The 25,710-nt window shown below is 41.4% G+C and overlaps 1 protein-coding gene across 1 annotated transcript in view; it reads left to right on the top strand.

The window, feature by feature from the left end:
- LOC146789707 (chymotrypsin-like elastase family member 1) overlaps positions 1-25,710 on the top strand; it is an 81,407-nt gene that overhangs the window by 48,201 nt on the left and 7,496 nt on the right. The window contains exon 4 of the mRNA XM_085631179.1: positions 7,245-7,381. Within this exon, the coding sequence (XP_085487305.1) occupies positions 7,245-7,381 (137 nt within the window). The remainder of the gene's footprint in view (positions 1-7,244; positions 7,382-25,710) is intronic.

Raw genomic sequence — 25,710 nt, 5'->3', positions numbered from 1 at the left:
GAGTGGCTGTCGGGCTGACCTTTGCTCAGCCTGACAGACACTCTTCATGTTTGTGAAAAACGTAGGGGGTGGGTCCCAACCGCCCTTAAGGACGGGCTGCTACTGGGTGATGTATAGAGTGAAGCGCGGGGACTAAATCTTTGTGGGATGCCTATGGGGAAGGCCTCTTTGTTAGTGACTCATGACATAAAGAATGAGCATCCATAGAGTTAGGAGGACAGTTGAAGAAGACACTGCTTGTGATTCTTTGTGTGGCTAGAGTGTTGAGTAGAATGTGTGGATCCGCAAAAAGGCATCTCAAATCCTGTGAAGATAGAGCAGAGGTGTTTACATTGTGCTGAGGTAAAGAAGTAGAGGATATGTGTGAGATCTGTCTCTGTGCACTGCATATACCAGACTTGTAATTCTAAATGTTTGTCATGATGTTGGGTAGAGAGGAAGCTGGTCAATTAGTAGAGGGCCACTCTGTCATGTGTACTGGAGAAATGAGGCAGAAGGGAGACTGGGCAGTAGTTTATAGTCATTTATAAAAATATTGCCGAGTGTTTTTAGATTTTCTATTAACACAAACAGGACAATATTTATGTTCACAATATTTAGGGTACAACATTTATGCCAGACAATATTCCTACATTGTTATTCCTGGTGCCATGCAGCTGGATGGGTTGGCTTTTTTTTTTGATAATCAATTTTATTGTTTTGAAAACCAAACATCATCATCAAATCAGCATGATACACGGAAGATGACAATTCGCCGCTAATTACAGGAGCATAACATCTCATTAGTCCAGACTTCTTAAGGCACAAGTAGGTAGAACAATTATATACATTACTTTGACTACTCCACGGTACCCAGCCATTTACCCCACATCCTGCTGTACTTTTTGGGGCACCCTTGTGCCTCGTACAAGGTTTTTTCCTGGGTCGCGCACCAGTCTACCCCCCTTCGCCACCTCCCTGTGCAGCGTGGAACCAGACATTACCAAGCCGCAGCTATGTCTCGTTTGGCCACTACCATGGACGTGTTAAAAAATAATTATTTATTCCTGGACCCGTCCAGCCCATCTGTAATCCCCAGCAGAGTGTGTCGTGGGTCATGATGGACTTCCCACCCCAAGGTTTGTGAGCTCCTCCTCGATATCACCCCAGAATCGCGCCAGGTGGGGGCATGCCCAGACCATGTGGAAAAAATCAGCTGGGGCATGACCGCACCTCGTGCAGGATGCGCTTGGGTACAGGCCCGCCTGATTGAGGCGCAGGGGGTTAAGTAGGCGGCATGCAAGTAGTATAGTTGTATCAATCTGAATTTGGCTGACGCAGTGACCGTCTTGGGCACCATAAGGGCATCACGCCAATCCACATCGAGCGGACCCACCCATTCTTCCCATTGGCTTCTCAAAGTATCCAGTGTAGTGGGGGTGTTGTTAACCAATGTTTGGTAGATACGAGCAATGGCCCCTTTGCCTAAATCTCCCAGCATAGTCTGTGCTTCGGTGGGGCTATACTCTGAGATCCTGGTGTCAGCGGTGATATGGATGTGGAGGGTATGTCGCAGTTGCAAGTATTTATAAAATTGAGATGGGTGCAGGGAGTAACGGGCCTGGAAGGGGCGCATATGGCAGCTTGTCCACACATAACCAAGTTGTGAGATTCCTATGAGATCCCATGGTCTAAAACCCTGCAACCCACTGACCTCTCGGAGCCAAGTACCAAGCCAGAGAGGCGTGCACTGAGTCAGCCTGCGTGTCAAGTGAGTATGACGCATTGCAGCCCGCCAGGCCAACAGAACAGAGCGCGTCACTTCTGGTAACCGGCATAGAATGGACCCCCCATACATCAATGATTGGATTTTGGACAGACCCAGTTCGCTCAGTTTGAGCCGGTAAGGTGGGTCTGACCAGCCCCCGTTGAACCCGTCGTGTATGACCAGGAGGCACGTAGCCAAAAAGTACAGATATAAATGCGTAATCCTCATCCCCCCATCAAATGAGGGAATCCGACATAGAGTCAGGGCCAGAAGTGCCCCCCCCCCTCCCTTCTGAGAAATCTGGTGGCCATACTGTCCAGTTCACGAAACCAGGCCCTTGGAAAACAAAGGTGGATGTTCTGGAGGACAGATGGGTTGGCTTTTAAAAGAATTGTAGGAGAACTCCAAAGTGAATGCGGGTCATAGATTGTGATAGAAGAATAGGTGAGTCCGTCTATGGGATTTCAGAAAGAATCAGAGGCTGAAGGACACATCACTAAATGTACTACCTCCTACTTCCACTTCATTCCCACACCCCACTGTACTGATAATTTTGTGAACTAGACTGCCTACTGGCCTATCCATGCTCACAAAACACACATATCCTACCAATAGGACACTTAAAGCTTCTCGAAATTTCTAAAGATCAAAAATTTTAAACTGAGTCTCCCCCGATGACTACAATCTGATCAGTTCCCACAGCCAAGTCATTCACACCAAAGGCAACCCACCCTGACTTTCTGTATGCTCACCCATCTGTAACTATATCATCCATCGCATTAATAGCAATCCATTCTCCTTTTTTCCATTGGCTCCTTAGCCCACACTGTCTTAACATGAATTCAATAAGAATGCCATCCAACAAAACATGCATGGTGTTCTCCTTTCTCTGACTCTTTCTAGCTATCAAATTCCAGCCCTCATGGTGCTGTTCCTGATTTACACAGTGTCACCCAAATATTAATTTGTTTTTGTTGTTTTTTTTTTTAAACCGTTTATTACATGTTAAAAAGGTTACAGGTATGGGCCTACAACCATCCGGCCGGCCGCTAGAGTGGCAGAAGCATATGATATACCTACAGTAAAAGTCTCTTGGCGGTGCAGATCGGTAAATCAGGAGATATCAATGACGCAGGCCACATAACTCCAAGCCCAAAATACGGTTTCCTTTTTTTCAAAACAGAACAACACAAAAAACCACACCCGCAAGGCAACCCGCAATCCAAAGTGACGGCACGTGCTCCTTAAGTGGGGGATCCCAACCAGCAGCCAAACTCTGAAGAGGGGAATGGGAATAGATCAAGGACAGGGGAACAACATGCCCGCGGCTAGGGGAGGGGGTCGGCTAGGGGGACGGAGCTGGTGAGGCGGCCGGTAGCAGTGGCGGCTCACAAATACCCCCGCGATAGGCGTTCCAGGGGCCCCAGATTTTCACCCACGCCCCAGGCTTACCCCTCGCCACATACACTACCTTTTCACGAAACATACACCAATCCATATGTTCTTTCCAGGCCAACACCGCCGGGGGCCTCTGGGATCCCCACAATTGAGCAATGTCACGCTTAGCTATCATGTATCCCAGAGTCACCCACCGCTTCTGCGGGACCGAATAGTCATTTGGTTCCCACACATTCAGCAAGCATCTCCTCGCTTCAGGCAACAGCGCGACACGCGTAACCACACGCAGGACCTCATGCACACCACGCCAGAATCGCTCCACCTTTGGGCACTCCCACAAAATATGCATGAAAGTTGCCAAAGCACCACAGCCACGCTTACACAATCCGTCACCAGCAAAGCCCATACGTAGAAGCCTTGGCCCCGTCACGTAAACCCGGTGGAGGATCTTAAACTGGACGAAGCGAAGGCGAGCCGGGATGGCCACCTCCTTCGGAGAGGCCACCGCGGAGATCCAGTCCTCGTCGTCCAGTTCCAACCCGTCGGCAACCCAGGCCTCGCGGAGGCTAGTCAGCAGGCACGATCTGCCAAATATTAATTTAAAGGATGCACACCCTAGGCATCCTGTTCCCCACCAAGTCCTAGATCTCTTCCAGTTTTTGAACACTCAGGACACAGATGCTAAAACTCCTCTGCAAATATAAACATGCATTGGTAAAGGCAGCAGGTCTTGTTTTTTCCATAGTGCATACACAGACTGACGATCCTGTTGGCAGATATGCATGCACGGAGAGCATAATTAAAAGTGGCACATACATATGCACACACAACACAAACTGTCCCAAAGGCACGTTGACAGCATGTACACTTGCACATACACACAGGACATACATGTGTGCGTGTCTGTGTGTGAATGGCATCTGCAGGCACAGATCATGGAGCACACTTTTGCACAGAGTTTCCATTGATTTAAAAAAAAAAATATTCACCTTGATCATGAATACATGGTCATGTCTGGGAGAGAGTGTGATCTTGGAGGCCTACCGGATGCAGGTCCTGTGCTCCTTCTAAGGTCTTCTAATGGAACCAGGCATTGATGTCTTTGCCTGGCGTTATGTTCATGGAACTTGGGGCCTTTTTGGAACATCCAGATTCATCCATTGAGGAAAGGAAATTATCCAGCAAATGTACAGGTGCTGGAAACATTTGATAAGGGACAACTGTGATTCTGGAGATGGACAACTTCTTTAGCAATCAGAAAATGTAAACATGTGCAATAGTGCTGTGGGCTCATCCAAGTGTGAAAGACACTTCACACAGTCAGTAGTTGAAGGGAGCTTACCCAAACCAAGCAAAGGCTGAAGTGGGTGGACCTAAACGCCTCTCTGTTCATGTTCATGACAAAAGGTTTTTGTCAGCGTCAGACTTAAAAAAAAAAAAAAAATCCCTACCTGTGAGAAATGTTGGTTGAGGGGGGTGTAACCACAATACTCGTCACTTAACGCTCTGGTAGCTTGCCACAAAAGTAGTCAAGCTTAAACTTGGAGGCAATTTTTAAAGTATTTATACAGCACTGAAACAATAATAAAGTGAAAACACACCACAAGAAAAATCCCGCACTAATTTAGAAAATAGAGTAACGTGTAATACGTTATTTGACACCCAAATGACAGAAATTCAATCAGTAGAATCGGAGATATAAATTTTGAAAGCTTTTAGTGCAATCTAGCACCTAAAATATCACAGTGCCAACCACGGGCTTCGAGTCGAGAGAGATTGGGGCAAAGTCGAAAGTTTTGGCTGACCGTGGTGAAGCTCAATTTGGATATTAGAAGTAGAGTAGACGCTGTCTGTGCTTAACTACAGACTCAGGAGAAATTTCTAAGAAAAATGTCTGAGAAGGTTAAGTTCAGTGGGGCAAAGCAGCTGGCAGTGTCTGAGAAGGAGGCGGCGTCATCGTCAGGGAGCTGTTGGAGAAAGCTGCAGTGAAGATGTCATTCGGACGTAGTCTCTTTTTTGGAAGTTGAAGATCTCTAGTGGGGCGAAGTTGCAGGCTGTATCTGACAAGGGCTCCAGGAGGCTAAATACCCTTCCAGAAAGGAGTCACTGAACTTGATTTGCTGCTACGGAGAAGAATGTAGCAGGAGCTACCACCAAGTCAGGCCTACTGGCGATGCACCTTGGGCGGATCGGCTAGGAGGTAGGTCATAGTCTGCTCTCAGTTCTCAGAGCACTTTTTGACAGATCATTTTGCAAGTCCAAAGTTTTAGATTTTGGCTGGATGGATGCATTTAGCACCACTTCCAAGGGTCCAGAACTGGGGGTCACCACTTGGAGGGCAGTGGTGAAGCCCTCTTGGAGCAACAGGGCAGTCCTCTAAAGTACACAGTAGGCCTCAGCAAATAGGGCAGTACTCTGAGGTCTAGAAATGAACTAAAGAATTGATCTGAGGGTCCTTTATACCCGTTTCAGTTGTGAAGTGTAAGAAGTTTCCGGAGTCAAACAGATGGCTCTGGAATTTCCTTTCTCCCTGCCCTGGTCCCAGGATGTCTGGCATGACAAAAGGCTAGTGTAAAGTCATTTGTGTGTGTGCCAAAGGCATCTCCTTAGAAATGTATGTGGTGCTGTGCATAGCTCCACATCTCCCATTCTGTCAGGATGGTCCATCTTGCTAGCACCTGGTCCCCTTTGCGGACTGTCTTGGAGGAATACTTTTGGTGAACATTAGACCTGATGTACTAAGCCTTGTCCATAAAACTTTGGATGACAATTCTACGCCAACAGGGTTTGTACAGCGGATTGGTTCTCTGTAGACTTCCATATTTTACTTGTGCATGGTAAAAATGAAAAAATGGCATAACCTTAAATTCCCAAACTGAAAACATATACACCAACCTGGTATTACACATTTCTTCATGGCCTTGAGCTACAGGTCGTTATGCTTGACTGTCTTCAAAAGGATTCCGTGAAGAAGGCGTCTGACTATGGTTGCTACTTGGCAGGGTTGTATGTGTTGGTTCTAGGCACTGTGTCTTTAAGGTTGATTGTTTGAAAATAAGTTGCTGAACTTATGGGAGAGCTCTTGGAATTTGATAAGAGAATACTAGCTTTGTAATATTCCCCAAGGATCATAACATGCATACTAAGTTCTACAGTTCCCTCTCACCTGGAAAAAATGCACCTAAAACAATACAACTACCCCTGCTGCCCCCTATAGCACTCCTCCCACAGCCTGCAGAAGACCAGGGACATCTTAAGGATTTTGGGGGCCCTGGGCCAAACATATTTTGGGGGCCCCTGTACGGACTAGATTTGAATTTATGATCCAATTTCAGCTCTTTCATGTCCTCTTTGTTCTGTTCTCTGACAGTGCTCAGGCACACTCCTCCAAATTCTAAATGTGTTTACATCGAATAGTCAGGGATTGTGACGTGTTTTCAATATTATAACACAGCGGCAGCTCATTAATTTACTGCAAATAACCTCTGTGAGTGAAGCCCTCTCATTTCTTATATGTGAGGTCCTGTTTTGATCTAAAAAAAAAACAACGTTTTTTAATGGATGTTGTATGAAATATAAACACACTTCATTGTAAAATGTCTGTAATAGACTTTGTAACATCACCCACATTAAAAATAAATTAAAATAAATTATGTTAAGGAATAATTCAAGGTCATCACGGCAAACTGTGTGTAGAAATCAGCTGGCTCTATCAGGGGGGCCCCCTAAAAGGCTGGGGCTTTGTCCACCATAAAACACAGCCTGTTGGTTCCCAAAGCCATGTACCCCCCCAAAAAATTCCAAGTACATGCAAGTCCCTATGTTAAATGAATGTGTATTCCTGTATAGTGTGAGGCAAACGTCATTTGACATTAGTATCAAATGATTTGACCATATAATAAATACAATGCCTATTGGCTTTGTCAATGCATACTCCACTCATCGAATCAGCAGTCCCTTTTGTCTATTATTATCAGTTATACGTTTTCCAAGAGACCAAAGAATACTACAGCCATTCCTTTTCCTTTGTCTAGTTATAGTGACTACTTTCCAGCATACCTCAATAAATCTCTGTATTGCATGCTCTGATTTTTTTCAGGTATGACATTGCCTTGCTACAGATGAGTTCCCCCGCCTACAATAACGGCTATATTGCAATAGCTCAGTTACCGGCTAAGAACATCAAGTTGTCCAATGGTTATCCCTGCTATGTCACTGGATGGGGAACGACTGATCGTAAGTGTTATAAAATATTTTCTCTTTTGCAGAGTTGTTGAGTATCTTAGAGAGGAACACTGTGCAGAGTTTACATCAGACGTGGCACTTAGGATAGGTAAAGTGCTTGGTGGGAAACATCAGAAAGTGAGAAGGGAGGATAGCAAACAATACAAGACAACACATATGGTTCATGAAGTCCTCAGAGTGGTCATGATATAGTTTGCCCATGTTATGTCTTCTTTCGATGGCCGTGGTGTCAGGGAGACCATCAAGTAGGAGAAGGTGTTTTTGGAGGGGCATATTGAGAGTGCGAAGGGCAGGAGGGATTTCAGATCAAGATTGAAAGAAGTCCAATGGAGACGAGTCAGGAGAAAAGTGATCTCAACTGTGAGGTTGGCACAGGAGGAGATGGCCATTGGCTCTGTTGTGTTTCAAGCAGAGGGTGTGGGTGGGGATGTGATTTAATTTAGTCTGTGCAAGGTTGGTAGGTGGCACTGCCCTTTGTGAATTTGAATGCAGCCATAGGGAACGGGCACAAGGACATTTGTCCATCACAAACTAGCTTGTCTAATGCTGGTAATAGTAAATAAAGGTTGCCCTGGGAAAGCTGAAGACAGTGTAGATAGTGAAGATAAAGGTTTCTTCAAGAGTTGGAAAGAGTTGAGATGGAAGGCTTGTGCATTAATCGATTTTTGACAGTGTTGAAGGTCTGTTAAACGATTTTGTAGATGACGTGGTAGCAGCAAGAGGGGATGGTGTTTCAGGTGACAAAGAGATTGAGTTGCATTTTGTTGTGGAACAAAATCTCAAATATGTGTCTAGGGGAAGAGTTGAGACAAAACAGTGGGAGACAAAATGGTGGTGGATCAGTATCAGCTGGTGGTCGTTCAAAGTGGTGTGGTGTTGATACATACCCCAAATTAAACAAAGCAAGTGAGTGAAGTTGTTTGACCCAACATTCTCCGGGATAACTTGAGGTCATCCTCTCCTTCACTGAGAACATTGTGAAAAAACGGGGAACAGATTGCACATAGATTTGCTGAAAAAGAGTCATAGTTTCTGAAGGTGCACTCATGAAATATGACAATACTTTCATGATATGCAAAAATCTCCAGGGCCATCCCAGTGATGTTGGAGCTCCCTACAGAAAACCTCTGAAAAATTGTAACGAATTGTAACAAGTATCTACAAAAGTACTACAGATAGTTCAGAACATACAATTTCAGATGACCTCTCATTTGTCATAGTATTCTTCTTCACCTCATACACTTAGCTTCCTTTCATTGTTCCATCTTGCCCCCACAACGGAGATTAGCTCTCAGGTGCCAAGCTTATTACAGTAGTGATGTGACCCAAGGTTGTGGAAAACTATCAGAGTCTGATAGCAAACAGGTTACACCACTATTACCAACAGAGTATTGTTTTTTTACAGCAATTGTGTGATCAAATATCAGTTTTAAGAATTTATGTGAAAATGTAATCATTTTGTTCATAGACATCAGCTTTTCTGATTGTGGAAATGCACCTGTTTTGTTGTCTATTGCAACCTTTTCTTTTTGGTAAACTTAACTCAATTCCCCAAAACAAAAGCGTGCAATTTCCGTCAACAACTCATTTCTTTTTTCCCCAATAGATAACATTTTCTTTTTCTGTGCCTAAACATCTGTTTGACATTTTCATCAAGTGCTCAAATATATAACTGCCACACATGAATGGGTTCTGCCTGCCATGTGGTCCCATGTATCACTGTCACATACAATGGTCGTCCTTGTAAGACACATCATTAATACAATTGTACTAGGGCTAACATTACACCAAGGTTTAGCATCATTCCATGAATGCCCACAATATGCCAGGAATTATTGTCATTATGCATTTAATGAAGGTGTGGAATCCATGAAGCCATTAATGGCCATACAGTATCAATAGTTACTGCAATTATGCCATAGGCAGTATTACACCATGTATGTGTGTGCATGCACGCGTGCACACACTCACTCACTCACTCCCCCTCACTCTCTCACTCCCCCTCACTCTCTCACTCCCCCTCACTCTCTCACTCCCCCTCACTCTCTCACTCCCCCTCACTCTCTCACTCCCCCTCACTCTCTCACTCCCCCTCACTCTCTCACTCACCCTCACTCTCTCACTCACACACTCTTACTCTCTCTCTCTCTTACTCCAATCACAATTAATGTTCGCTCAGGGACTAGGACTGGCTTTGGAGTACTGATGTGGAGCTTTGCAATGGAGCTGTGGACCATGATTTCGGGCCACAGCTCACTAACAATACAAGAATATCTATGTGACAAAGAGCATAAACTGTGCATTTGCAGCAGGCTTTATCAATCTGATATATATATATGCGCATGAAATGTCTCTTTCACATTCGTTTCCTCGAACAAAGACACAGCGAACCCAAATCTGGTGCAGTATAATTTATTTCAAACCCGTGCACCCAGCCATAACGCGTTTCAGCCCTCGTGGGGCCTTGATCACATGACACATTAAGGGGGCCGGCATAACCTTTTAAAGTGAAAAGCACAGCAATTGGTGACGAAAAAGTGATAGACATAGTGGAAATACTCGCATTGTTCAACATGAAGATCATGAATGGTAAACAATTCCTACACATAAAAAATAAATATGTGCAAATCGAGCAGTGTGCAATCCAATAAATACATACATATAAATACATAAATATTCAATATATAAATATGTAAAAGATGCAAATGCTCAGTAATGTAATCAGCGTTTCAATCGATATGATAACAGCTTGCTTTTTTTTTTAAAAAGTCAAACCAATGTAAACTTATTTTTATCACGATAAAAGCATGTTATTCATCTTGATGTACAACCATCTTGTTGCACAAATCAATTGTTGAAACAACATTCTTAATATTGCCCAAGTGGGCTGTAGTAATGGTCACTATATGTCTACAATGAAAGTGCTAGTGCATTTGACCTATCACCTGGTGAACCCAAAGATTCGCATGTGCAAAATTGTGCTAAGACATAAAACCAAAATGGTTAAAACAATTCCTAATGAGGCAGCGATATATGTATATATATTCACTGAAAAAACAAAGGTTACAGGGACGTTATAGTTATAGACCACCAACTCCCCAGGGCTTTTTAAAAAATGAGGGAACGGGTGCGCAGACCCCTGCAGGGCTTGGGAACTGCCACCTCCCCGGGGTTATTTGTTAAATTTAGTGGGGGTTGGCAGACCCGCTGGCCCCAGGGACCACCACCACCACCTCCCTGGGGCAAATTCCTTTTTTTTTTAAAAAAGAGGGAAGGGGCTACGTGCAGCCCTCGGGGCATGTTTCCTGCTGATTTTGGAGACAGGGTCTTGATGCCTAGGAATACGATTGCATCTCCACCAAACAAAGAAGCACTTACTTCTGTAAAGTACAAAACATCCAAGTGTGTTTTCCCTGCAGTTACACCATGTAAAGATATCTGGTGAAGACTCTTGAGGAAAAATCACATTGGCAAATTTACAGACACACAAGGTCACTGGAGACATTTCATCAGTGTCCCTTACGCAGCTGTAGTGCAGGAGATGCACTATACATTTACCCAGTATGGTAGCACTTACTAATTTGCCAGTAGAAAGTGCTCCAGTTGGGTAGAGGCGTTGCACAAAACTGTGGTGTCTTCTTGGATAAATACGCTGGGGAGGATTCATTCTGGCACGATGCTCATTTCACAGGAATAAAACCTCAAGGGGAAGTACTTACAGATGCAAACAAAGCAGGTGCCTGAATTGAAGCTCAGCTTCTGTAAGGTACTAATCATCCTAACTTCGTTCGCATGGCCAAGGCACACCAAGTGTGTTTTCTCTGCATTTCCACTGAAAAGTTACCTGTAATCCTTGATGGAGGTGTTTGCATGCTTGCTTTTATTGAGCACAAAATCTCATGTAGTGTGATGAGGTGGTTCTTTCTAATCATCTGCTGTTGAGACCGGAGATCGTGTTCTAAACTTTTAAAAAACCAGAAGTATGTAAACTTGCCTACAAGTCCCACCTGTTTGGAACCGCCCCATATACATTAGTGGTATGCTACATCTTCCTGCCCTTTTCCCAGGATGATGCACAGCTTACAGCTGGCGATGCAGCGTGCAAGGTAAATAGCTTTATTTATTTATTTACCTTACTAAGTTCTGCCTTCTGTCGGAGTCCACTACTACCCCACCTTGCTCCTCCCCCACCCCATCCCACGCCCCGCAGCACTCCCTGTGCGAGCCACCACTGCTCCCAGTGAGACTGGGAGCCTATGCCTGCTGTCTCCAACCTGGCAATGCAGCTCGGGTTGGAGACAGCTTTGGTGCGCATGACTGTTTGGCTGGCCTAACACAGCTGGCCAAACCATCATGCGCACTGAAGGCAGTGTCCACCATCCCCCTCAGTGCCTGTCACCCTGTGATACCACCCCCAAGATTACAAGGTAGGAGAAAAATAAAACTATAATAAACATGGTTTATTATTGTTTTATTTGCAAAGTTTTGCAGCTGCTGTTGGGGAGGAGCTGCCGCTGTACACATGCGTGTGTATATGTGTGTATATATATTATCTACTGGCGGTCGCCAGTAGATAGTTATAGTTAGGACCAAGTTCCCATAGGAAATCTGAAAATTCTATTTTGAATAACTTTGGCGCCGGTTGACGAATCCTCGTGAAATTTTCAAAACTAATGGGGCGCTCCGCTCAGCTCCTACCCTGAAAGTCTCGGGGTGATTAGTCATGCGGGGGCTGAGAAAAAAAGGGGGTCCCAAAACGCGTTTTCCCCATGCATTTTCCCATAGGAGCTTTAGTCGAAGGTACAGCCCGAACGGCTGAACAGAATTACTTGAAATTTGGCAAAGAGGTAGTCCTCAGGTCAGGCATGTGCCTTTTGCATATATGGTGTCAATCTGTTCAGTAGTTCCTGAGAAAATTGCAGTTAAAAGTACATAAATATCTATATGCGCGCACGGTGCTGTGCGCGAGCGTAATTCTGATTGGTGGTTAGATGTCAGTCAACATTCGAATCGGTCGAAATCAGGAAGTGTTGGACGCCATTTTCTGTGTCGCAGTGAAAAAGAAAGGTGGAGAACGTGAAAAGGGGGCAGGGTAGAGAGTTCCTGACCCCCTAGCCTTTGTCAGGGGGTCCCTGAAGGACCCCGAAGGGTGAAAAAAACATTTTTTTTTTTTTAAATCGCGGGGTGCGCGCACCGTGCGCGCACGGTGAAAAACCCTTTAAAAAAAAACATTTAAAACTGTTTATAAGTTTATAGAAGATATTAACTATGCTGTTCAAGTTTATCCAAATAAAAAAAAAAGAGCTGAGCCGTTCCATATTACAGGATACAGTCAATCTATAACTATATACATAGGTAGTTTATTGTAAAATAAATATATAAAAAATATAATAATACATACATAAATTAGCATTTAAAAAACCTTACAAATTCACTAAAAAAACCATAGGTTTCACACACGTTCTAGTTAGAAATTAGCATTTAAAAAACCTTGCAAATTCACTTAAAAAACCATAGGTTTCACACACGTTATAGTTAGGAATTAGCAATTAAAAAACCTTGCAAATTCACAGAAAAAACCATAGGTTTCACACATGTTATAGTTAGCTGGACATTTCCCTCGTGAAAAACCATTGAAATTCCCCCGTTATAGTTAGTTCAGCTAACTATAACTCGCGCGACCGCAATCCACTGCTGATGACGTCACATATTACATCACTCATGACATGGTCAGTGACATCACTCATGACATCACTGATGACATCTCAAATGACATCACTGATGACATCATCCAGTGAATGTGTCTTTCTGAAAAATAAATATTTTTTATATATGTATATCTAAAGGTGAGTGGAAGAAAAAATGGGTAAATAAGTGTCTAAATGGATGGGTTTTTTTGTAAAATTAATTGTATAACTGACTTATTAACAGTATCTTAGTGAATACAAGTATTAGTGAGTAATGTTTAAATATTTAAATATCTGTATCAGTGTCTCACTTTGTGGATAAGTGGCTGCATGGGTTGGTGAGTAGCTACATGAGTGTGTATATGGGGTATTAGTTCGTTTTTAGAGTATCAGTATGAGTGTCTGTATGGTTCAGTGGGGGATGTTACTTAGCATATGGACGCATGAATGAGTGACTCACTGTATGTATTTTGAAGACAGTATGTGAGCAGGACAGTATGGGTGGATGAGTGTGTGTATGGGTGAGTAAGAGAGTGAATGACTGTCTCAATAGTGTCTTTATGAGTAAGTCCATATGTTTTGAACTAGTATATGTGAGTATTGATGTATATAAGTGAGGATATATGAGAGTGAGAGATTGGAAGAGTTCCTGTATAAATAAGTATGTGTTTCTATAAGTGATTGTTTTAGAGAGTAAGTATGTGTACGTTTCTGTAGAAGTAAGTGTACTGGTGTGTGTATAGCTGTACATGCAAGTAAATGGATGTTTATTTGCATGTGTGAGTATGTGTGTGAGTAACTCTATGTATGAGTGTAGGTGTGTAACAGGATGTATAGGTGTATGAGTACATATGATGACTGAGTACATGTATGAGTGACTATATAGAAGTGTTGATGAATGAGTGGATGCGTATGTAGATTTTGGAATTACTGAATAGGTTGTTCTAACTGGTATTGGTATCTCTATAGTTTTCAAAACTTTAGTTTGTATTTTTCAATGTGTGTATCAAAGTTTATATTAGGATAAGAGGAGGTCTGCCACTCTTACACAAGGATGATGTCATCAGTGATGTCATCAGTGATGTCATTTGAGATGTCATCAGTGATGTCACTGACCATGTCATGAGTGATATAATATGTGACGTCATCAGCAGTGGATTGCGGTCGCGCAAGTTATAGTTAGCTGAACTAACTATAACGGGGGAATTTCAATGGTTTTTTACGAGGGAAATGGCCAGCTAACTACAACATGTGTGAAACCTATGTTTTTTCAGTGAATATATATATATATATATATAATATATTCCTCGTGTGGGTGCCGATTTCCTCTCCCTATTGACGGCGGCCCTAGGCGGGGTGCCAGGCCCCTTAATATTCATACAGGATCCTTCCACACAAGACGAGATCGTAGTTGCATAAATGCAAAAGGCAGCCAGGGCACAATTTCAATCAGCGTGTTTATTCTCTTTTTTGCAGCAAAAAGATACTCGCGTTTTCTTTCTGCTGCAAAAAAGAGAATAAACACGCTGATAGAAATTGTGCCCTGGCTGCCTTTAGCTTTTGCTTTCATGCGACTACGATCTTGTCGTGTGAGGGAGGATTCTGTACGAATATATATATATATATATATATATATATATATATATATATATATATATATATATATAAAGACCAACGCTCGTTTCCCATGAAAAACAAGCACGGTACACTCCGGAATTTTGCGAGGGCTTTATTAAGATCAACAAATCACCTTGCTGGTAGTCCATAAGAAATAGGCATATCAACATGCTGGCAGGTCGTGAAGCCATGGCATACGCGTTTCGGCGATGAGTCGCCTCGTCAGTGCCGGTGTCAGCAGATCCATCGAGGGTCAGCACACAGTCCAGTCGCTGTTGCTTCTGAGTCTGTTTAAAAGTTCAACATGCCCCTCCTCCACATCATGTGCAGTGCAAGGCGATGCCACTCCCACAGGCAAGGGATGCTGGGACTTGAAGTCCGAGTGGGCGAATGAATATATTTCAAGACGCTCCAAACATCAAGTGGTGCTCTCACATTCATGAGCCCAGTCCGCAAACCAGCTCAAGTGCCCACGGGGGTGTAAAAGACCTCGCTGGTTCCTTCGTCAGGCATACCATAATGCCTCCTCCCTCCCCATTGCAGATCGTGAAGCCAGATGGCAATACAACTGTTAGGGGGGGCGCCTTGTTTTGCCACAAAACAAAGTTTCCAAAGGTGCTGGTGTCTCCAAGGTGCTCCAGATCGGGAGGGTGTGCCGTTTTGTCCGCTTCCAGCCCGCGGACCAAACACAAAGACCAATGCTCGTTTCCCATGAAAAACAAGCACGGCACACTCCGGAATTTTGCGAGGGCTTTATTAAGATCAACAAATCACCTTGAAGGTAGTCCATAAGAAATAGGCATATCATATATATATATATATATATATATATATATATACACACATATATAGTTATATATATCACTGCTCCTTGGCACCATTATTCCGGATCACTCATGGTCGGGCCAACAGATGCTCTCCCTGGCTGCTGATTTGAAATCACAGTTTCTGGAGCAGTTTCATTTTAGCCTAAGGAATTCTCCATAGGGTATGCTGTTTATCAGTCTGGGAGGGTGGCTACTTGCTGCATGCAATGTTGAATTACCTGCCGTCGGATTACGATTTAATGCTGTGACCAGCTCCCCTTCCTGCACGCAAACCCTAAGGCCAAGATAATTCTCTGCCACTGAACTAATGTCCCATGTGAACCTTAAATTCATATTATTGTCATTCAGATGTTCTATGTATTCCTATTGATGAGGACCTTGATGAAGGGCAACTGTGGGACAGAGTAGTCCGAATTGTATATTTTCAAAGCCGATACACGGCAAAATGGGCTAAATTAATTGTGAATATTTGCTATGATTTGATCGCATTGCAATTTCTTGTGCTCTCTGTCTGAGCAATATGCCTGGCGCCTAGTATGAGAGAATTAATTTTCAGATGCATGGGTATAACAGCTAAAGGTGCCAATACACGGCGGAATTAGTGATAAAACAATTAACTGTTTATACGGAATGTTTGGAATTAATATGAATGTTATCTGACTGTGTAAAGTACCATTATGCAAATATGAATACCTCCAAATGGCGCCCAAAAACGGCGAAATTAAAATGGTCCGTTTTAATGCTAATTCCTTGAATCAAATAACATTTAAATATGGCGCTTCTCAGTGTGGTGTGTAAACACTGAAGGAGTCTTCCGAAACGCGTTTGTTGCGCCGTAATTAAACATCGGTAAACCGCCCCCGCGAGTGCTGTTCTCTTTTTCGGAACTGGAAAAGAGTCTTTGAGCAATGATAAATCTATCTATATATATATAACCATGAGGAGGACCTCCATGTCCATTTAGGCTGAAATGATGAGATCTCATGTCCCTTACTACTCAGCCTCCCGTTCTTCCCACGCATTCCCCTGGTTACCCGATGGCGCCGGCTCATGCCAACTCACCACCACAGTAACCGATGTTCATCTTTTAATTTTTGTTATGAAACCAGGAATGGATTTAATCCAGTGTGTTTTTTTCCATTCACACTACCTTGGCTATTGATAAGATGGACAATCTCTGCACTTGCCAACCTCGATTTATTAATTTACATTTGTGTTTTGAACTCAGACTTTACTTGGAGGAATTCATATGAGCCCTATATTATTTGAACACTGAATGCATGCGGGTTCACTGCCACTTGGCTTTTCTGCACTTGTGTAAATATAACTTGCAATGACAAATTTTGGTTCATACACTATATTTGAATAGCACCAATGAATTCATTGCATTATTGCTTGAAAATCAATCCCAATGTTTAATCATGAATTACAGTGACTATATTAACTGTTGAATTCATTGTTACATTTTGCTTGCACTAATGAGTGTAAAGTTTGGTAGAGTGTGTCTTATAAAAATAATGACGTAGACCAGCAACATTTACCAAGGTTTTTTCCATGTTTATTAACTTGTAACAGGAACTGTTTGAAATAGCACTGCCACTTCCTGGTTTGCTCTGTATGACTCCTTGACAAAGACCGTGCTGTCGAAACGCGTCTGAGTCTCTCAATACAATCTCCTTTCAAGAAAAACCTTCTTTTTCCTGCGCTTGGACCCGCGCGAGAAATGCTTTTCTGATATATATATATATATATATATATATATATATATATATATATATATATATGTATATATATTTATTTCCTTCCTGGGATCCCTATCAGGATAGTATAGTGAGGACTCTCCACATCATCAACTCAAGATCTTCTAAGACAAATGGTCATAAAACATCACGGACTGAGGCATCCCCTTTCAAACCTAAATCAATCTTTGTCCCGATAATGTCGCGGGATGCCATTGATCTATATCAAGATGTGGTAATAGAGGACGTTAGGAAACTATGCCTTTCGATTAAAGGCCGAAAGGGAGGAACCAGATTCAAATATAAACGTTATCAAGATCTAATCAAAAAGCTTCAAGATCACAGTGAAGTCATAATAAATAAATCGGATAAAGGAGGCAATATTGTCTCATGGCCAAGAAGTGATTATTTGATTGAAGCCGCTAAACATCTAGATGATGACAAATGTTATAGAAAATCTAACTCTCAGCAATTAAAATCAGTAAACGCTTTATGCTTACAGCATCTAAATAAATGGAAAAGAGAAAGCTTACTCACCAGCGATGAACTTTCCTATTTGAGGACGGACTTTCCAGTCATACCAATCATGTAATTTATACCAAAAATACACAAAAAGACTACTCCAGTCCCTGGAAGGCCTATAATCAGTGCCAAAGGGGGCTTACTAGAAAAGATGTCAGAGTATGTGAATTTTTATTTACAAGATCTAGTTACTTCACTGCCCTCCTATAAAAGGGACACAAATGACTTTTTAAAACAGACAAAGGATATACAATGGTCAGAGGATTGTCTGCTTGTTACCTTAGACATTTGTGCACTATATACTAGTATTAACCATTCGGATGGTATAAATGTAGTACAATTTTCTCAAAAAAACAGATCTATAGAAATGCACCAACATGGGAAAATGATAGTGTATATATATCCTTCTGTCTTCATAACAACTTCTTTATGTTTAATAAAGACATATACCAGCAAATTAGAGGAGTCACAATGGGGGCCTGCTTCTCCCCCAGCTATGCATGTTTACACGTGGGTTGGTGGGAGGAGCAGGTTCTCAAAGTGAAACACAGAGAGGTCTTTGTTGGATGCGCTTCATCAACGATATCTTTTTTTGTCTGGAAGGGATCTATGGAATCAGCAAACATGTTAACTGAGGCATAAAATATGAACTGCCTCAATCTACAATTTACTGCCAAAGTAGACAGTGAATCTATTGATTTCCTAGATGTACATATTTACATTAAGGATAAGATATTAGAAACTACCCTCCACAGAAAGAGCACGACAGGGAACTCTATGCGTTGAGTTTCCATCCTGGACATTTAATCAGGAGTATCCCCTACGGGAAATTCCTTAGGTTATGCAGAATATGCAGTACCGACACGATGTTTGAAAGCCGTGTGAAAGACAGTAGTAGCAGATTTGCAGCTAGAGGTTACAGTAAAATGATCATTCAACTGGCCCTAACTAAAGTAAGAACACAAACTTGTATAGATCTGCTATGGAACAAAGAGGTATCACCTCCAGTACCCGCTAATCTCCGCGACAATACAAACACGGTTAATAGAGAAATGAGATTCCTAACCACATTCAATAGTCAACACTGAAAAATGAGGGCCATAATAAACACTGGCCGATTATACAAGCGGATTCTGTACTAAATATTCTGTTTTCCACTCCACCAGCATTGACATTTAGAAAGTCTAAATCCATGCATAATGCCCTAGTGAGGTCCAGCCTAGAACTAGTCTCTAACAAATCGAAATCTAGCACTATGTGGCTAACACCGCAGAATGGGTTCACCAAATGTAGTTCATGCCGTGCGTGTAAATTCGGGATCAATACTACCCAATACACCACACCATATGGCCCCAGCATGAGCAAGCTGCAGGGTAGATACAACTGTTGTACTGAATATGCTGTCTACGTCTTGAGTTGCTCATGCGATTTGCAATATGTGGACAACACAAAAGTGCATGTGTGCATTCTCCAGCACATAAGAGCCATAGTGAATTCTGACATGACCAATCCAGTGGCCAGACATTTTAGAGCAGTACATTGCAACAATCTAAATGACTTAAAGTACTTTGTCATCGCTGCTGTGCCCCCTATGAGACAAGGTGGAAATAGGGAGAAATTTTTAAGACAATTGGAGTCAAAATTTATACTAGAACTGGACACCAGAACCCCAAATGGATTAAACAATGGGGAAGAACTTCACATTTATTTATAGAGAGAATTACATTTAAAAGTAATTGTATCTCTTTATTACATTATCTCTTAAATTTCCCCTCAGTAACCCTATGCACATTCATGCTAGACATGAATGTCTCTAATAGTACAGGATTTGATTCCGTGATGAAAATTTTGGAGTCAAAATTTATACTAGAACTGGACACCAGAACCACAAATGGATTAAACAATGGGGAAGAACTTCACATTTATTTATAGAGAGAATTACATTTAAAATTAATTGTATCTCTTTATTACATTATCTCTTAAATTTCCCCTCAGTAACCCAATGCACATTCATGCTAGACATGAATGTCTCTAATAGTACAGGATTTGATTCCGTGATGAAAATGTTGATAACAATTCCCGTCTGTTTTTAATTAAACTGATTTTAGTTTTCTTTATCACATTTTAATATTCGCACCAGCACTTTAGCACTTTTAGGAGGTTTTAACAGAGTTTCCACATATATATGAATGACAATGGTAATTCACCTTAAGGTTTTACTTCCCAACATTTCAGTAGCATTGTGTTTATTAATTTAAGGTATTATAAACAAGGGAACAGGAATATTCATACCAAAAGTGGACAATAGATTTTGTAACATATGCTATAGGTTTATATGAACAGTGCCTTGTTTTTTGTAATTGTTAAGTCATAGGTTTTTATATTATAAACCCCGCTATGTTTTTAGAAGTTGGTTTTAGCCATAATTTTGCCCAGCACTAATGTATTTATCTTATGAGCGTTTCCTCTAATGCGCTTTTATCGCTTATCCACAATCAATTTCAAGCATTATGCCGTAATAAGAAATTGTTTGCACTATGCATTTTATTGCTAGATTTGTACATTGCATTAATTTGCACTATGCAGTAATAGCCTGGTCAGTTTAAGCGAAGCGTGATTATAAAGTACATTAACCCAGATGAAATGCAATGTGGGGGCATGATTCATTTAATAGAAGGGGTGTTAGGATATCCTAGTAGGAATAACTACTTTATGAACCTTTAACAAATATGACTTTGTACATGGCATACCTTTGCACAAAATATCAACGTTAATATGATTGCACTCTGCACTTTAGATTCATCTATAATTATACCATAGCATTTTCAGTTATTTCTATGGTCCAGGTTGCTAGATAATATTTATGCAACTAGCTGGTAGCATTCCCTGTACATTGTTTAGTATTACAAAGCTAATAATATTGATTTCAATGCGGGTTTATGTAAAACTACAATATAAGTGGACTTTGTTTTCTATTATCACGGTGTCACAATGTAATCACTTGGTGTATGGTGTATATAGAGGCATGGACAGATTCCAGTCTCGTCATGTGAACAAGCCCAGGAAGTGGGAGAAACGCACCATCAGGCCATGCAGAGCAAAAGCAAATACACTAAGAAAATGCACTCAACTGGTGTCTGTGTCCCATTTTGCAGCTAGCAGCTGTGGGAGTTTGGTGAAGATCATATATGTGTGTGTATATATATATATATATCTGCAACAACTCGTCTTCACTTTCTTTTCCTGATGAAACAAACGAGCGCAGACCCAGTGATTCTTGTGCTATATTTTATTCAGCCAAATCCGCCATTTCGCGTTTCGGGCGATCCCGCCCTTGATCACATGACAACTCATTAGCTTGTAACCACACTATTTAAAGTGCAAGTGCAAGTGGCTCAATTAATGGACATAGAGAAAACATTGCAATGTAGCGAAGAGGTACTGTAGACGGTACAATAATTAAATAAATGTAAACATTCCAATTTGCCCTTCTTTTCATTTTTTCATAAATGCTGACATAATTATATATATGTACCCCCACATTGCCCCAAGGATACTATTTTCCTAGATATCCTGAGGTACTAATATTAGCATAAATGCTTGTATTCATTCCATGTTTCATTGTGTCCAAAACTGACATTTGACAAAAGTGCTAGCCAGAATAAAATTAAAATAAAGTGCAAATAACCCAATACAATATAATAAACATTACAACATTTCAGGTTATCAAAAGGTGACCAATCCAGATCTCAATGCCTTACCAACCCCACTTATTGTATCATATCAGCTCTATTGTGGGTTGAAAGGATGTGCAAACAGCAAGAGTATTTTTAAAGTGCAAATGGGTTCAGGATGACAATAAATAAGTATTTAAATATATTAGGTAGACCCTGCCAGAAATCATTCAAAAGTAAGTGGAAGCATATAATATACTTTCCTTTACCAATTTCTAAAATCTATCCTAAAACATTATAAATATATAAATATCATCCTAAAATTTGCCTTAAAATATATTTTTCTGTAATGAAGATCGATGATGCGCACCCTTATAGGAAGAACCAATAATAAAGAACAATATTATCCTTATTGTGTCCTATATATTATGTTTTGATTCCCCAAAGGGTGATATTTGTCCTTTGCCCAACTGTTATAGAAATGTATATAAATCTTCACTGTTATTCAGACCCCTGGGGTATTTGGAATCAAACTGCAGAATATACGTTGTTTCCAGCCTTCTCAGTTTAGATTCCCTATCCCCTCCTCTTCTTTGTGGGGTGACAGTGTCAATAACATAATATTTCAAATACTTTGCGTCACTATTATGGTTAATCTTAAAATGTCTTGCAACCGGATAATTCTCATCATTGTTGCATATTGCTCGTATGTGTTGAAGGATTCTTTTATGCACAGGCAGCTTTGTGCTTCCTACATATCTTAAATTACAGCTGCAAGTGAGCACATAAACTACATATTCTGACTTACATGTAAGGAAATGCCCAATTTCACATAGTTTGGACCCAAATGCTGTAATATAGGTCTTAGTGTTGATTGCATATTTGCATGCCTTGCATGATGCACATTTAAAGAATCCCTTTCTCGTCGTCAGCCATGAGCCTTTACTGCCCATCTCCAGGTTGCTTTTGACCAATGCCATACCCATGCTATTAGTTTTCCTGAAAGTAACTGAAGGATTATTGGGTAATAATTCTCCAATTATTGGGTCATCTTTCACAATGGGCCAGCTTTTTCTCACTATATTCCTTATTTGCTTTTCTTGACGTGAGAATCCTAAAATCAACCTGATGTGTTCCTCTCCTCTTTTCTGGCTAGCTGAAATATCTTTATATTTCAATAAATCATGTCTAGCCAAAGACTTAGATTTAATAATGGCTGAATCAATTACTTCTGAGCTATATCCCCTGTCCAGGAACCTAATACGGTTCTCCCTCTGTTTTATGTTGCATTCTTCCTCCTCACTGCATATGCGTCTAATGCGGAGCATCTCCCCATAGGGGATGCTCTTAATGAGGTGTGGAGGATGTGCACTAGAGGCATGAAGTAATGTATTACCTGCCGTCGGTTTCCTGAAGAGGGTAGTAGATAACCTATTGTTTGTTATCTGGATTTGCACATCCAGAAATGTGACTTTCTCTTTGCTTATATCTGAAGTAAAATTCAAATTGAGCGAATTGTCATTTAACATTTCAATGAAAGATGTGGCACTTTCAACATCGCCATCCCATACTATAAACAGATCATCAATATAGTGGAGCCAAGTGACCACTCTCCTAGTAAAAATCTGCTCATGTTGTTGCATGAGGACCAGCTCCTCCCACCATCCCATAAATAAACAGGCGTAGCTAGGAGAGAAGCTGGCCCCCATAGCAACTCCCTGAATCTGTTGGTACATTTTACCATTAAACAGAAACAAATTATTTTCTAAGCAGAATAAAAGCATTTTAAGGAGCATTTTGTTATGATGAAAAAAATCAATCGGTCTATTCATCAAGAAATATTCCACAGCCCTCATACCATCATTATTCCTAATACAAGTATATAATGATGATACATCAAATGCTATCATTAAATAAGTGGTTTTCCATGTGATGTTCTGCACTTTTCTCAAAAAGTCACTTGTATCCTGCACGAATGACTTCAAATTCTTACAAAATCTTGCAGGAAAAAATCAATGTACCTAGACAGGTTTTCTAACAGGCCATCACATGCAGCAATAATGGGACGTCCTGGGGGTTTATTCATATCTTTGTGTAGTTTGGGTATGAAATAAATCACGGGAATGATAGCATGCTCCTTTTTAAGGTATTTAAATTCATCCCAACTGAGTAAACCCATACTTATCCAAGCTACAAGTTGAGAAAACAAGGTCTCTCGTGTGTCCTTGAATTTAACAGGTGAGACCCTTTTTATAACACTCTGTGTTGTTCAATTGGCTGTATGCTTCTTCCAAATATTCCTTTAGTGGCCATAGCACCAAATTGCCTCCTTTGTCCGAGTTACGTATGATGATCTCATGATTTTCTCTCAATTTCTTAATGAGTTGCCAATATCTCCTCTCGTGATTGGTAAATTTCTTATTGTTGGCATTATTGATAGCAATGTTGAGTCTCTTAATTTGTGCCACAATCTGTTCATTAAAAACGTCTATGGAGTCTCTTGCCATAATAGGGACAAATATAGATTTTTGTTTGAATGGAGTCCATGGTTTGACATCCATACCTAGAATTTGGGATGCTTGCACGCTGGTTGACCTAACTGCCCCTTGGGACTGATTATGGATATCTGTGGCCTCTAAGTCTCCTCTTTCCAAACTCCGCAGGTCATTGAATATCTCATAGTCAGACCCCCGCAGGCCATGCATCTCTGAGGCCTGAATTGCTCCTTCAGCTTGCTCAAGTCCTCCCCTGGCACTGCGCTGATGGTGGTAATTTTTCAATTTCAATTTGCGTATAAATTTATAGATATCTGCACGGGTCTGAGTATAATTGAAATTAGATTCTGGGCAGTAAGAAAGTCCCAATGATAAAAGTTGCTTTTCTGCAGCGGAGAGATCGATTCCCGCAAGGTTGACAATAGTGTTGTTATTTTCTGAGGTAGCGGGGTCAGCATATTGATTTTCCATTGCTAGACCCCCTATCGACGAGCCCTGCCTCTCCCGCGTCTCCTGACGCCTTCTCCTTGCTTTCCTACGCTCCCTTCTCCGTTGGGTTGCCCTGTTTTTCCGGGTACCTGGGTGCGTGGTCTCAATGTTTCTCTCCGGCTGCGTTTTAAAATCTCTAACTCTTCCCCCAATGTTAATTTAATATTATTTGCCTCCGATCTTGTTCCCACGTTTTCTGACTCAGACCCGCTCTCCACGGCTGAGCTTAACTCAGAGGCTGAGGGGGATGCATTGGTATTGGCTTGATAATTTCTTCTGTCCTCTTTGTTGCCCGTGTGTTTTTTTGCCGTATCAACCCGCATTGAGTCATACCTTCTTGCGAACGTAAATATCTGTCCGTTCGCATAATCATTCCGATCACGTCTAAACTTGTATGTTTTACGGTTCTTTATTTTTTCTTCCTCTTTCTTAAGGCGCACATTCATTTCCTCCACCATTTTTGGTTTAGATTGCGGATCCCCTTGTGGTTCAATTTCCTTTTCCATATATATATATATATATATATGTATGTATATATTCACTGAAAAAAAACAAAGGTTACATGGACGTTCTAGTTAGGTTCTGATTTCACTCATTCAAAACCAATTATAGTTACCTGAGCTAACTATAACTTACAACCCCGCAATGCGCTGCTTATGACCTCACATATTACATCACTCATGACATGGTCAGGGACATCACTGATGACATCTCAAATGACATCACTGATGACATCATTGATGGCATCATACAGTGAGTGCAAGTGTTTCATAAAAGTTAGATGTATACTAAGCTACAGCATATGTTAAAATACTATTTTTTTGTACTACTAATGAGTGATACTATTTCTAATAAAGGTCATCTGAGTGGCACTGTGACTGTCTGAATCAATGGGGGAGTGGGAGTCTGAGTGGCTGTTTGGGTGTGAGTGGCTGTGTGGGTGAATAAGTGGGTGTGTGAGTAGCTGTATGGGTGAATACGTGGGTGTGTGAGGAGCTGTATGGGTGAGTGAGTGGCTGTTTGAATGGCTCAATGGGTGGGTGACTGGGTGTGTAAGTGGATGCACGAGTAAGTGAGTGGCTGTTTGGGTGTATGGGTAAGTAGGTGGGTGTTTGAGTGGCTATTTTGCACAGTAAGTATTTGTGTGAGTGGTTGTGTGGATGAGTGATTGGGCATGAGAGTGATTGTATTTAATGGTGAATGGGTATGTAAGTGGTTTTGGAGATGAGTGGATGGATGTGTGAGTAGCTGTATGGGTGAGTGAGTAGCT

Source organism: Triturus cristatus, chromosome 10 (genome assembly GCF_964204655.1).
Source record: "Triturus cristatus chromosome 10, aTriCri1.1, whole genome shotgun sequence".
NCBI lineage: Eukaryota > Metazoa > Chordata > Amphibia > Caudata > Salamandridae > Triturus > Triturus cristatus.
The sequence above is the reverse complement of the archived record's forward strand: the minus strand, read 5'-3'. Positions and strand labels throughout refer to the sequence as shown.